The sequence below is a fragment of the Kogia breviceps genome, chromosome 13, assembly GCF_026419965.1.
Source record: "Kogia breviceps isolate mKogBre1 chromosome 13, mKogBre1 haplotype 1, whole genome shotgun sequence".
Taxonomy (NCBI): Eukaryota; Metazoa; Chordata; class Mammalia; order Artiodactyla; family Physeteridae; genus Kogia; species Kogia breviceps.
In genome coordinates, this window is record NC_081322.1 from 33,711,829 (window position 1) to 33,726,447 (window position 14,619).

Below are 14,619 nucleotides of genomic sequence, written 5' to 3' on the forward strand. Positions count from 1 at the left end.
AGAGCAACTAAGCCCGTGTGCCACAACTGCTGAGCCTGATCTCTAGAGCCTGTGAGCTGCAACTACTGAGCCTGCGTGCCACAACTGCTGAGCCTGATCTCTAGAGCCTGCGAGCTGCAACTACTGAGCCCGCGTGCCACAACTACTGAAGCCCACGCACCTAGAGCCCTGCTCTGCAACAAGAGAAGCCACGGCAGTGAGAAGCGCACACATTGCAACAAAGAGTAGCCCCCGCTCGCCGCAACTAGAGAAAGCTGCTGAACTAGATCTTCTGTCTATAATTAAGTGTTCCTGGTTACAAGTATATGAACTTATATTTATCTTTTTTTTTTGTGGTATGTGGGCCTCTTACTGTTGTGGCCTCTCCTGTTGCGGAGCACAGGCTCCGGACGCACAGGCTCAGCGGCCATGGCTCACGGGCCCAGCCGCTCCGTGGCATGTGGGATCTTCCCGGACCGGGGCACGAACCCGCGTCCCCTGCATCAGCCGGTGGATTCTCAACCACTGCGCCACCAGGGAAGCCCCGTTCCTACATTTTATGTTCTAAATTTTCTACAGTGATACTTTGTTTTAAATCAGAAAAATAAAGTTGTGTAAAGAACAGTTGGCATTAAAAAATGAAATGGCATAAAAGACTAGAATTTCCACCACAATCCTGAAAAAAATAAGAGAAAAAAATTGGATTTTAATAAAACACTATGGCTACGCAGTAACTATAAACTGAAAAATATTAGAAGGACATGAGAGACAATATGGTAGCAAAATCACAATAAAAACGAACATAATTACATATATGTCTTTAAAACCTATTATAGTAGTGTCTATAAGGTTAAATCTCTAAAACTATCTAGGCACGTAAAAACACGAGAAATAACAAAGAGAGTTCTTTTACCAAGCTTGAAGCAAGGAAATAAAACCAGGACATATGTTCTTCCCTGGGGAAGATGGGAGAAGCAAGTCCATTCTCACTTTGCATGCATCTTCTCCTACAGAGAATATTAGCTTAAGACAGGAAAGAGCAGAACAAATACCATAAATATTGAATGCTACCCATGGAGAAATACTGAGTTCTACCTTATGGAGAAAGAAGTAAGGAATCACCTAACTTCTTCAAATAAATAAGTTCAGGTGTTCAGACCTTGATGAATCATATCCCAAGGTTCAAGAACTGCTTACAGAGTTGAGGTCAGAGTCATTGCTATCTCTGAGAAATAACAAAGGAAAACAGAAGTGCCAGATGAAGGCAAAATTCCCCAATTTAAAAAAGAAATGATAAAAATGATGGGTTGTGAAAATTATTTAACTTAAATATCGACACATGGAAATGTAACAGAAGAACAGAATTCACAAGTAAAATCACAGCAAAATAGTCTTAATTCTTTTTCCTATGAGACTATTAGGTTAGTTTTTCTTAGATTGGATAAGCAACTGAAAGTTTGATATTTTTGAAGATGAGATGATGAAAGCATTCTACAGGTCAATACTGTTAGATCTATGGAGAACTGAACAACTGTACACAGATTGTGTTGATATAATGGATTAATGTTAATGTAGAGGAAAACTGAGGGAGTTTTACACTTAGAAAAAAAAGGCTAAGGAAGGGAAAAATTTAACTGCCATCACATGTCTAAAACACAGTCATATGAAAGAGTAGACATCTACAACTTTACTGCCCCTGTACAGATACGAGACTAAATGGCAGACATAATAGGGGCAGTTATCAGTCAGCAAAACAAGTAAGTTACATGAGGACTACTCAAGCAAGGGATAAGATGCCTTTTGAAAAAAAGAAACTCTACATTAGAGTAAGTAGCCCTTATTATATGGGCACCACTTGGATAGAATGCTAGACACACAAATAATACATTGGGTGGGGGAATTCTATGATTCTAAATATTCTCTAAGTATAATTTTACCCAATGGTAGCTCTCTATTCAGACTCTGGGCAGGGGAAGGGTTCTTCTGATTATTTGGTGGAAAGACAACAGAAAAAGCAGCACATATTTTGTCCCCACAGTGGAAGAGACATTATTTTAATGTCAACCTGGTTAATGTTGGTGTCCTTATATTCTAGCAGGGCTAATACTACCAAAAAGAATGTACAATACCTAATAGATATAAAACCTTTTCATGAAACATTAATGTTAATCATTCAGCATTATAATATTAGATTTCCTACTCTGGGTACCAAAAACATCACGACAGCCTCCTTACCAAACTGTAGTATACACATTAAATCAGTGATTCTCAAAGTCTGGTCTAGAATCTCCAGGATCCTTTCAGGAGGTCCATGAAGCCAAAACTATTTTCATAATAACACTAAAATAGTATTTGCCTTGTTCATCCTCATCCTCCCACGAGTATAAAGTGAGTGGAGATTTCCAGAAGCTACATAATGTGTAATATCAGAACAGATTGCATGCAGAAGCACATATGGGAATCTAGCTGTCTTATATTAAGCTAGACATTGAATTGATTTGAAAAAATGTCATACAATGCCATCCTTCATACTATATTTTTTATTTCAGAGAAGTTACTTTTCATAAAAATGCTACTTATATTAATGTAACAGATTTAGTGTTATTAGTATTAATGTAATAGATTTAGTTACTTATATTAATGTAATAGATTTAGTATTATTTTAATAACTACAATATTTAGTAATATATTAAAATTTTTGTTTTAATTTTTAATATAATAAATATCAATAGAACACATTGATAAACAACATAAGGAAAACTCTATGAGATCCTCTGTAATTTTTTTTTTTGCGTTACACGGGCCTCTCACTGTTGTGGCCTCTCCCGTTGCGGAGCACAGGCTCCGGATGCGCAGGCTCAGCGGCCATGGGTCACGGGCCCAGCCGCTCCGCGGCATGTGGGATCTTCCCGGACCTGGGCACGAACCCGTGTGCCCTGCATCGGCAGGCGGATTCTCAACCACTGCGCCACCAGGGAAGCCCCCGCTGTAATTTTTAAAAGCATAAAGGCATTTTGAGAACAGTTTGGGAACTACTGTATTAAACCATGCTAATTACTCTATATCAAAATTTCAAAGGATGCTGGAATCATCTATAATGCAAATAAGTACTAAAAAAATAGTCTTCCCTCAGAAGACATTCTAACCAAGTAAGTCCTAATTTTTAGGATCAGGCACATATCTGGAACAGGGCTAGGTTCAGGACTGAACTCACATGGGTCAATAACACCATCTGCATAGAGTCAAGAAATAATGCTAATAGCAAATGTAAAATTAGAAATGCTATAAAGAATGAACCCCAGCTGTACAACCACAAACCATGATAATATCAATAACTCAAAATTCACTTTTCTAAAGAACTTGTTACACAACTCTATCAATACTTACATCAAAATTAATAACTGCAAATATCATTTAATATTGAAATAATACCAAGAGATATGTATATTCCATCTCCAATATTCCCAAGTATTTTTCTATTAACATCTTTTCTATTTTGCCAAAGACTTTTAAAATCAGAACTCACTTCAAAAACTGAATTCAAAAGATTTTCTTTAGAATAGTGAGACTTAAAAAAGCAAAACAGAAAAAAAAATAGCAGTAAAAATAATAATTCTCTGAATTAAGACCCAGCCTCCAAACATCATTTTATTAATTACTTGAAACATCTATATATAACAAGGCATAGATAAAAATTTATTTACTGATCTATCAGGTATACACACTCTAATAAAACTTTGATATATGGAAATAGCTAATTCCCTAAATTAATTCTCCTCTGGGGGGGGGCGGGAACCTACATTTTTTTCTACATTCCTGATATTTCACGTAATTTTAAAATTCTTAATTTCCATAATAACAACAATAACAAAAATAATCACAGCTACCATGTAACGAGTATTTATTAAATGCTACTTATCGCACACATGGTATCTCATTTAAGGCTTATACCAATTCTATAATCTACACATTCTTTTTATCCTGAGAGAACCCAGCAAAAAAAACCTCTAGGGGATTCAATTACCTGAACTCTCACTACCAAAATGTGAGAAAGGAAAGACTTCTGATTTCAGTCTCTGCCCTTTCTACAATATGCCACCTCTCTTAATCCTTCATCAAATATGTTACTCATCCAGTATTAAAACTGGGCTGACATTATTTTAAATTTATATAAGATAATGAATATAATGCCAGTAATTGAGAGCAAAACTGAACTTTTCATGTAACGGTGACAGTAATTCATCATTTTGAATAACATAACATAATGGTGGCATAGAAAGGAATTAAAATAATGTTTCCTTTGTGTGATATACAAAACTTATAGACACAATTCTTTATTGAACAAGTAGTATAAAACAGTCCAATTACTTCTAGATCAGTCTGTTGTTCAAAGCTTACTCTTTCAATCATAGAAACTAGTCAAAAATATTTTTCTAAATCAGTAAGTCAATTCAGTATATAGATAAAATTTCTAATGTTTTGAAGTTTATTATATTTTCATCAAAGAACTCATAGAAATATATAATGGTGTACAAATGTAAACAGTTATTACTAGATTAACCATATAATTTATCATTCAAACCTATACACTTTTTGAAAAAGAGATACTACTAATTATTACAGTGTAACAACAGGTTTAACCAGAACTGTCCCAGTAACCAGGACTTGTGGACACCCTAACTATTGCCCTAGACTCTTCTACTATTCATTACACCCACAGTCCTCCTACAACTACGTAGTGGAAAGATACGCATGCCTACTATGTAAAACCATTTGGCTACATATTTGACCACTGTGGCACAATATTAAAGCAATACTTTATTTGCCAGCCACCCATATTTTAAAAGGTTATTTCATTAAGATAATTCACATTAAGATAAAATTGCAATTACTTCAACTATACCTCATCCTGAAGTTCATCACCACTTTTAACAGAAGCAAGCATATCATATAAAGTACAGCAAAGATCTTCTATTCTTGTTGCTTCGGCCATTTCATTTAAAGTTGCATTTAAGTACTTCTCAACTTCACACCACAAAAAGGAGTCGTTTGCTTTTTCCACAGGCTTGAGGTCCGGGGTGGAATGCTCCTGAAAATGGTCAGTCAGAAACTTCTTGTAATCCAAACTTATAGTTTTCTGGGACTCACCATTTATTGGCAGCTCATCAAAGTGGTCCAAATCATGCATGTCAAATGAAAATGCTAAATTTTTACCAAATAAAACTCTATCACCATATTCATCTGTTGTCATCTGGACGAGAGCAGTAAGACTGTCTTTACAAAAATGAGAAGTAATTCGATTAGTAGCATTACAAGCTGCAGTGGCAGATGATGAAGGAAAGGGACCAAACATCTGTTTGATAGCCTTTGTCTCCTTGTGACCAACAGAGTCCTTCAAGTGAAACGTTTTGAAGAGAAATGCAGCCGCACTTTCAATTGCTTCTTTCCCATTATCCGTTCCAACTATTCAGACAAAAGAAACAGCATTAGCTCAAATGGATCACGGTTGAAGTTTCCATTTTCAAAGAAACTACTACAAATCTTCCTGTGAGTAAATCTAACAGTAAAAACAGACTGACATTTTGCTATACATGGATAAAGATAACCAATTCAGGAACAGGAAAATCCCTTTAAGTCCATTCCCAAATTCCCAAAGAATTGTATTAGGTAAATAACCCATTATCAGTGCTATAGCAAAGTAACTACCTACAACAACCCCTTATCTCTTTCTAAAAATAATTTGAAGCATTAGCTAAATCTTATTTAAAACCAAATTTTAAAAACTGATTTGATGAGCTAGTTAAATAAGTAAGGTGCAAAAAAAAGTCTGAATTATAGACTTTTGGAGCTGGAAGGAAGCCTTACAAATCCATAACTTTCTTTCCACGCACTATACATTTGGGATGGCAAGAAATAAATTTACATAGTTTTCATTCAAAAATATTTAATACGTAAATCAACTACACTTCAATAAAAAATAAAGTTTTAAAAACAGTTAATACCTTTTCTACGAGGGTAGAAAGGTCAAGGATGAACATAAAAAAAAATCTTTTAAAATAAAGTCAGCCATATTACACATTTTCTTTTAAATTCTGCTCTTGAGAAGAGGCCAGAAGTAAATTCTTACTACAGTAAGAGAAAGTAAAAAGGAGCAGCCCCTAATTTCTTTAAGGCATTAATATCTCATATCTGATTCCCTCAAATAAAAGAAGAACCTGTATCTGTGTCACAGAATTCAAAGAATATTCTAAGAGCAGAAAAAACGAACTTCAATCTTGAAAAGGTCCCAAAAGTCAATAGGACTTACCTAAAGTAATATTGGTAAAGTTAGTAATAATATAATTAACACTATCATCTTCCTGAAACAATGGCTCCAATAACATTAATCACAAATCCTGAGCAGCTTATGATATAGTTCAGAAATTCAACCCCAACTCCTATACTTTGTTTTCAAGTCATGCCAGGAACTGACCCATCTTTTTTTCCAGCTTTACTGGCTATTAAACATTTCCTGCTCCAGCCAACGAGAATTTCTTAACATCCAAAACCCAGGTCCTGTTCTATTCTATGCCTATTTCCTATACCTTTATTTTAATCTTTCCCCAGGGCCTCTGATTATTCAAATACTACGCATGTTTCAGAATCCAGCTCAATTGCCTCTTTCAAAGTGAGGATAATACTGTGTACATTGCTGTATTCCCGCACTGTTACCTAGCCAAAAATAGGTGTCTCAGCAGAGATTTAAACTGTTGAATTGAAGTGAACCCAGGCCTCAATGACACCAAACTAGTGTTCCTACATTATACCACATTGCCTGAGTAACTTTTTATTGTTACTTTTAATTGTTTTATTTCATTTGATGTTTACAAATGTGTGTAGAAGACTAACAGTTCATGTAAGTGAAGATAAGCAATTTTACAATGTATGTCCGTTATTTAATTCTTGAAGTATGAAGTCTACTTTTACAATTAAAAAGAATTTATAAAACACCATCTGACATATAATTATTCTTTTAGTATTTAGGAGAATACATGACAAAAATCTTCTAGAAATTAACTAATGCTTTTGAATTAATTAATTGAATAGAATTTGTGCATATTTTACTTATTCAGTCTACATATGAGGTTTGGAGAACTTAGGTTTTGGATAACTTAGGGATTGTGATAACTCTACACATAATTCAACAGGTTTGGGACTACCAAACCTGTTTGGTAGTCTGATCAAAACTAGAAGTCTGATCAAAACTAGAATTCACATTTACAAATTCATTCTTTATCTAACATTGTAAATGTTACTCTTTGGTAAAGATAGTATCATTTTACATCTTGGGATTTTCCTTAAACAACTTACTAAGAACTTTTACATTAAATTATCTCAATTCTTCCTAACAAAATTATCTCCATCTTTTAGATGCTAAAATAGAGCCTCAGAATTAAATCTGGGAGAGATCAAACAGCTATTTAGTTATTAAACAAGATTCAAAGAAATCTTCTAACTCCTAAAAAAAGTTCTTTCTACTACACTACACTTCTAGAAAGTAGATTTATCTCTAATTCTCATTTAATAAACAAATAAATAATCACCACCGTAGGAAATAAATAAATTTGAGAATAGTCAATTTATTACCAAAAGTAGAATTAAATACCTATCATTAGGTCACTGGTTAAATTATGTTACAGCCATACATTACATTCATTAAACGTAATGCAATGGATCCATATATCTTGCCGTAAAATAACCTCCACAATACATTAAGTGAGAAAAAAAAAGTAAGTTATGAGTTCATTTCTGAAGAAAAAAATAACTGCAGATTCATAAAACATCTACAAAGATCAAAACCAATTTTCTCAAGGTTTCAAATTTTTAATTTGAGCCCTTTTGTAATCTACAAAATTTCAAAAATAACAAATACTTTAAACTCTTAAGCCTAGTTTGGTAAGGGTGGTTCATACATGTGAATATCCTTGCCTAACTACTAATTCTTCTGCACAACCTACTCCATCCCATCTCTGCGTTGGGCTGCTAAGAACGGACACGTGTCCACACCACAAAGGGGTTTCTCAAAACTGAATCTCCGCAGCGCACTACTTGAGAGTCTGGGAGTTCTAGTTTTTCAGAAGCATTAGCAAACAGCATTTGTTGCCCCTGATGGCTCTCCAACAAAGAAAGAGACGATCACATTTTGAAACTAACGGCAAAGTGACGACTTCGATGGCGCCGCATAATGGCGATCGCACACGCGTCTTCAAGCCAGAGCCGAGACACGATTGCAGCGCGCTGTCCCCACATGATGACATATCACCATAGGGGAGCGGCAGGCAGCCCAGGCTGGAACAGAGAACTGTAGGCCCAAGGAGGCCAGCGACAAAGGCGCCCCCCCAATTTGCTAGTACAGCTCCCTCATCAAGCGGTCGTTTGGTAACTGAAATATGTGAGGGGTAAGGTCTGGCAGGCCGCACTCTCCTCTCAACAAAATGGAATCAAAAGGAAAATCTACAGGAACCTAAACGCTTCTCTGCTGCTCTGCTTCTCCACGAGCCGGCTGAACCAGCACACAAATTACTGACCACATTGAAAGGGGAGGGGGGGCGCTGGGAAAATGTGCGTGGTACACTTCCAGAGTAGAAATTTAGAATAAGTAGCCGTGTTCTTGCTTTCTCACACACTATATCCAAAACTAGAACTTGTTAGATTAACCATGATCTTGTTCACAAATAACCGCTTTTTCCCCCCATTTCCTTTTACATTTTAAGTACAATTTAGTAACAAGTAATCTTTTAAATGATTATTAGGCTGAAACTCTTCAGTCAATTACACCACTGACTGTGCTAATCTTTCTGAGAGGAATAGGGATTTTAGGAAATTAGATTTGTCCTCAAAATAAAGTCACAGTAAAGAATAAAATATACACTAAATAATCAATTGACTAAAGTTTGAATGAAACTTAAGATCTCCAAACCTTTAAGGAAGCTAGTCTAGTTATCTACCACTTGAACATCTAATTTTCTATACATAAAACACTGGTGCTGTAGTCCAGAACACTGGCTCTATGCACCTAGCACTTCAACTGCAATACATTTAAAGAGATATGCTTAAAAGGTCACTAGAACTTTTTATTCATAATAAATTATTATTGCCCTGCCTGCTTTACAGTTATATTGAGAGCAAATGAGATGTATGTGAAATGTAAAAGTGTAAAGATATAATTAGTAACTGATTACCATAACATAAAACAAATTTGTAAAATTAGAGTTGAGTGATGACAATCAAATCATCCTCAACACACAATTTACTTATATATTTTTCTTTTGATTGCAAAATATTAAGAATTAAAAGTTTGTAAATTATAACCTTTTAGTTGCCTACCTTTATAGTTGAGGAATTCTTTAAAAAGGATGAGTAGGAAATTTTAATTGAAAAATGAATAAAAATATCCATCAACGGTTTACATCCTTAATTGCTAAATATTCAATTTAGAAGTTGTCAACAAATGAGTTCCTTGACCAATTAATTCTTCAATGTGTAGGAGAAAGTATTTTACAAATTTATTTTTTCATGTTATGGCCAAACTTTAAATGTCCATTTTACCCAACACTTGATCTGTAACTGTAAATACCAATATATTATAACCCTCCATCATATTATTAACTTAAACTCATTCCATCTGTTAAAAATACCAGCAAGGCAGGCAAGTGGCTATAAACATTTTATATTTGAATAGAGATTAGCTAACTGATAGTTATGACGATTTATTTTACAAATATGTAAAATACTTGCACCAGCAACTTTCCTAGGACAGCATTACATATAAAAAAGTACAAAAATAATTCAACTTAAACATGACTATCCCATACTCTCATTTTTTCCCTCTTACATATTTGTGTCCGCTGACTGTTAATGTACTTTTTTTCTAACAAGTATATTATCTAAAGTTGTCACATGAACCTTACAAGCATTCTCCTCATTTTACAGAGAAACACAGATACAGAAAGGTTAAATAACTGAAGTTTATTCCCCCAAAAGGACTTCAAGTATCCTTAATATCTGTGGGCCAGTTTTTGGACTCTCTTCCATCTGGTTTATTCGTCTATCCTTGGATCAATACTTCACTGTCTAAATTACTGATCTTTATAATAAGTCAACATCCAGAGAGTAAGCTCTCTCTCTTTGTTTCTCAAGGTTGACTTGGCTGTTCTTCACCTTTGAATTTCCATATAACTTTCAGATTATCTTGTCAATTTCTACATTCAAACACATACCCACAAACACAAACTTGCTGAGATTTTGACTGGGATCACATCGAATCTGTAGATCTATTTGGGTAAAAATGATATCTTTATAGTAGTGAGTGTTTCAATCCTTTGTATATCCCTCCATTTATTTAGGGCATCTTTAATTTCTCTCAATAATATTTTAGTTTTCCAAGAGGAAACCCCACTCATCTTTTGTTAAATTTACTTCTAGGTATCTGATGATTTTTAATACTTTTGAAAATGGCATTTTTGAAAATTTGCTGCTCGTAAGTAGAACTAAAATTGATTTTTATACTGACCTTGCTAAATTCATTTTCTAACAATACAGTCAAATGACTAATGGCAGTTTTTTTCAATCTTTATACTCTTTCTTTCCTTTTCTTGCATTACTACATTAGCAAGGATCTTTAGTACAGTGAGAAACAGAAGTGATGATAGGCATTCTTCTCTAATTCGCCATCCCAAAAGAGAATATTTTTCAACATTGTAACATTAAATATAAGGTTAGATCTAGGGTTTTTTATAGATACCCTTTAGCAAATTAAGGAAGTTCCTTTTCCATTCCTAGTTAGTTAAGTATTTTTTTAATCGCAATTGGATTTTAGATATTCATAAAATGCTTTTTCTTCATCTAAATAATCATATGACTTTTAAACCTTTATTGCTTTACATGAATCACACTATTTTTCCAATTTAATAATTTAATAATTAACATTTTGTGCACTCACATGCACTTGCGCCCTCTCTCTCACGTGGATTTCTTTAACTGATCCATTTCACAGTATATTGCAGTCTTCATGACACTGAGATTTAGGATATCTTACATAGCCACACCACCTATCTCACCTAAGATCTTACCTAATATTACCTAATGATACCCAACACATATTCAAATTTCTACAATAGCCCCAAATATATCTTTATACTTTTTTTCTGGTTCAGGATTAAATCAAGGATAGTATATTACATTTGATTATTATATGCCTGTAACCTCCTTTAATCAACAATACACTCCTTTTTAAATGACATTAAATGACCTTGCCCAGTAAAGCGAAAAAGGCACATAGATTTCTTTGTCTGAAGGTTTTAAATTACAGATTCAATTTCTTTAGTAGTCATATATTCAGATTTTCTATTTCCTCTTTTGTCCATTTTAGTCATTTTTGTCATCTTGGTCCTTTGAATCTGTCAAAAGCTTTGCTCATTGTCTCATCTTCTTCTTCTCCATCTGGCCTCCTCTTCCAGAATGGACAGTCAGCTTTAGGAAAAAATGGCCCAAACCAGGGTCATGCTTTGGGGGTTTATTCCTGCTTCTAGATCTTGGCCCCATAATTCTTCACTGCTTTGGTAGTATGCTGATGCAGTCAAACAAATTTTATGTTTTATAGCTTTTCTAGTTATTCTCAGCAGAGAGTTGTTCCAAATTACCTTGTCTACCAATCTATGAGAAGTAGAACTCAACTTTTTTGGAATCCACAATTTTCAAGATAGCTATTTTTCACAAATACTTCTGCAAAACCTCCTGCCATATCCCATACACAACAGGCCTTTATTATTCTAAATGCCTACCCTTGCTTCCATAGACAGACTTGCCAGATCCTGCTAATACCTTCTTATACTTCCTTTTTCCAGTCATTACTTTATAAACTGCTTTCCACTCTCAGTTTTGATTCCTCACTTTTTTATAGTAAAATCTTATTTCCTTGACAACTCAAAAAACATAATGAATTCCTAAATTCCCTAAATCACACTTTGTAAGTTACTCCTGTCCTACCTTTTGGTTCATGCTTTTCTCAAAGATAAAGTTATTAAAAGTAAAATGCATAAAAACATCAAAATCCAAATAAAGCAGGGGTTATAAATTAAAGAAGGCAAAACAAACGTGTCTGTGTATGGCAAAGTAACTTGAACTCTGAAAAAAAAAAAAACAAACTAGTTCAGTTCTGGCTGAGTCCTGATCTGTATTCAGGATTCAGGGTAAAATTATTAGATCATTCTGTTTGGCCTTAGGAGAGAGATTCACTTACAAAGCTGATGAGGGAACTGCTGGGTCTTTCTACTGATCTTTCCACCATTCTTGACCCCCATCCTACTTTCTATGTACTCTGTGAAAATCTTAGCCTCCTGAAATGATCATTTAAAACTCTAAATAACAGAAATACATGCCTAATACATAATGCATTTTACTGACTGTCATTCTCAATCTTGACCTCTTTATTTTCAAAAATGTTTTTACTTAGAGCACATAAAATATATTGACAAAGTTTCATTACGAGCAGAATATAGGTTAATACGACTATGCTTATCCTTCAAAATCCATGGAGGAGATAGCTACATCTACAATGAGTAATTAATAAACTAAGATTAAGTGCCAAGAATACTATTTTTAAATAATTTATAGTATTTTCTCCCTCAAGCTAAGTTTTATTATTAAAATACTCTTTGTGGGGAGAATGAAATTGTAAAAAAGGTATAAGAATATATCAAATATAAATCTGAGAGGAAAATAAGTACTTTAAAATTACAAATATTTTTTAAAAGCTACCACTTGTAAGACATTGTCAGCATCAGAGGTAGTAGAGACCATGGTTGACTTTTAGTTGGATTCTCAATACTTCATTTGCTTATTGAACATCTGTGTATCCCTTGCACCACATTAGGCATTGGAGTACAAAGACACTGTGAGTCCTAGAATCCCTGTATCATCAAGGCATTCACAGTCCATGAGGGAGAGGACAGAGGTAAATATCAAATAATGAGAAAGTACTCTAAAAAATATAGAATAGATGCCATTCTAATGGAACACTGGAAAGGAATAACAAAGGACATGGATGAAGCCTAAGCCATTTCTTCAGAGATGAGAAGCATTTTACCAGATGATCAAAATGGGGAAAGTTATGCTAACACATAATGACAGAGAGACTGCTTAGGAAAGTAAGATAGTAAAAATTATATATGTTAGGAACAAAGGTTGCATGTGACAGAATGGCAAGGAGATGAAAAGGTAAATTATTTCAATTCATAAAGAACTTTTCCTTTCCCATTCTAAGGAATTTTGTCTAAAGAGCAAGCTGGGAATAAAAATAAGCTTTGCTTCTTATAACAATCAGTCTAAAAAAAAAAAGATAAGTCTAGTGACTGTGAAGAAGTTGAATAAGAAAGGAAGGGTGAGGCAATAGGCTACTGCAGTAGTTCAGACATGCTATGGTAAAAGCCTAAACTAGGGCAAATATGTAGAGGGAGTCAATTTGAGAATAGCTGAAAAGCAGACTTTGACAGAACACGATCTCTAACTACAAGGAAAGGAAAGAATTTAGGATTTCCATCATGTTTCCATTTCAGAATTTTGGTCTAGCCTACCTGTGCCACAAATCAACTACAGGGTTCACTTAACCTCAAGGACCCTGTTTCTTCACATACAACATGAAGGGATTGGATAAAATGTTCCCTGATGTCCCCTCCAGCTTAAAATACCTATTACTCTGACTGGTCAATACACATGTACCTCATACTACTATGCTCAACTGAAATATAAGTGATTGTTCTTTTTACTTTATTCTCTTGCTCAACGTTTTTAACACAATTACATCAAAACTACCTGTGCTAAAAGAATGATATAAGAGAAAACACAAATACATTTTTTCCATAAGACTAATCATTTCAATGCTGCTAGTTTTAATTACATTTCCAGTATCAGCAGTATTTTCATTCAGACATAGTGGATGACTACTAGTCAACTACTAGTTTCACTAATAGTTTTTCAACTTAAACACACCATTAAAAAGTAGATGTAACAGAGCATTTTCCTAAATACAACCCTAAGATTTTATCTGTCGTGAAAATATTCTTTTGAGACATTACATCTTAAAATAATCAATTCCTTAAACACATCAGTCAATAGATCAGTTCCTGAGTATGAATCAGATGCTTTGCTAACAGGCAAAACTCCTAGAATTATGTTTAATGATCGGCTATTTAAAACAATAAGTTTCGACTTTTCAGTCGAAACTTATTTGGGGAAAGTAGTCTAAAGAATAACTTATTTTTTAATAACCTTAATTTCCATATCATTTAATAAAGAAATATTTAGTCATGGTACTGAATAAGCTCAATATTTTATACTGTTTTTGCTAAGTATTGAGGTATTTTCATAATAAAATTAAAGGAAGGATATTACAGTTTTTGAAAACTGCTTAAGTCAGACCACCCCCTCAGCAAATAATTCTAACATCTTAGAAATGAAGACAGTGAAGCCCAGGAGGGTTAAGATCCTACTCAAGGTAATCTAGGTAGATTGGAAACTTTGCATTTTTGCTACTATTTTCTAATGAACCTAACTGCCTCAATATTCTTAAAACATAAAGTCTGAGTCTATGTCAAATGCTGT

The 14,619-nt window shown here is 34.2% G+C and overlaps 1 protein-coding gene across 2 annotated transcripts in view; it reads right to left on the bottom strand.

Moving 5' to 3' along the window:
* The window catches only part of ASCC3 (activating signal cointegrator 1 complex subunit 3), a 330,850-nt gene that overhangs the window by 284,507 nt on the left and 31,724 nt on the right, over nucleotides 1-14,619 (bottom strand). For both annotated transcript variants that reach the window (XM_059035971.2, XM_067011528.1), the window contains exon 4: nucleotides 4,883-5,442. In XM_059035971.2, coding sequence (XP_058891954.1) covers nucleotides 4,883-5,442 — 560 coding nt within the window. The remainder of the gene's footprint in view (nucleotides 1-4,882; nucleotides 5,443-14,619) is intronic.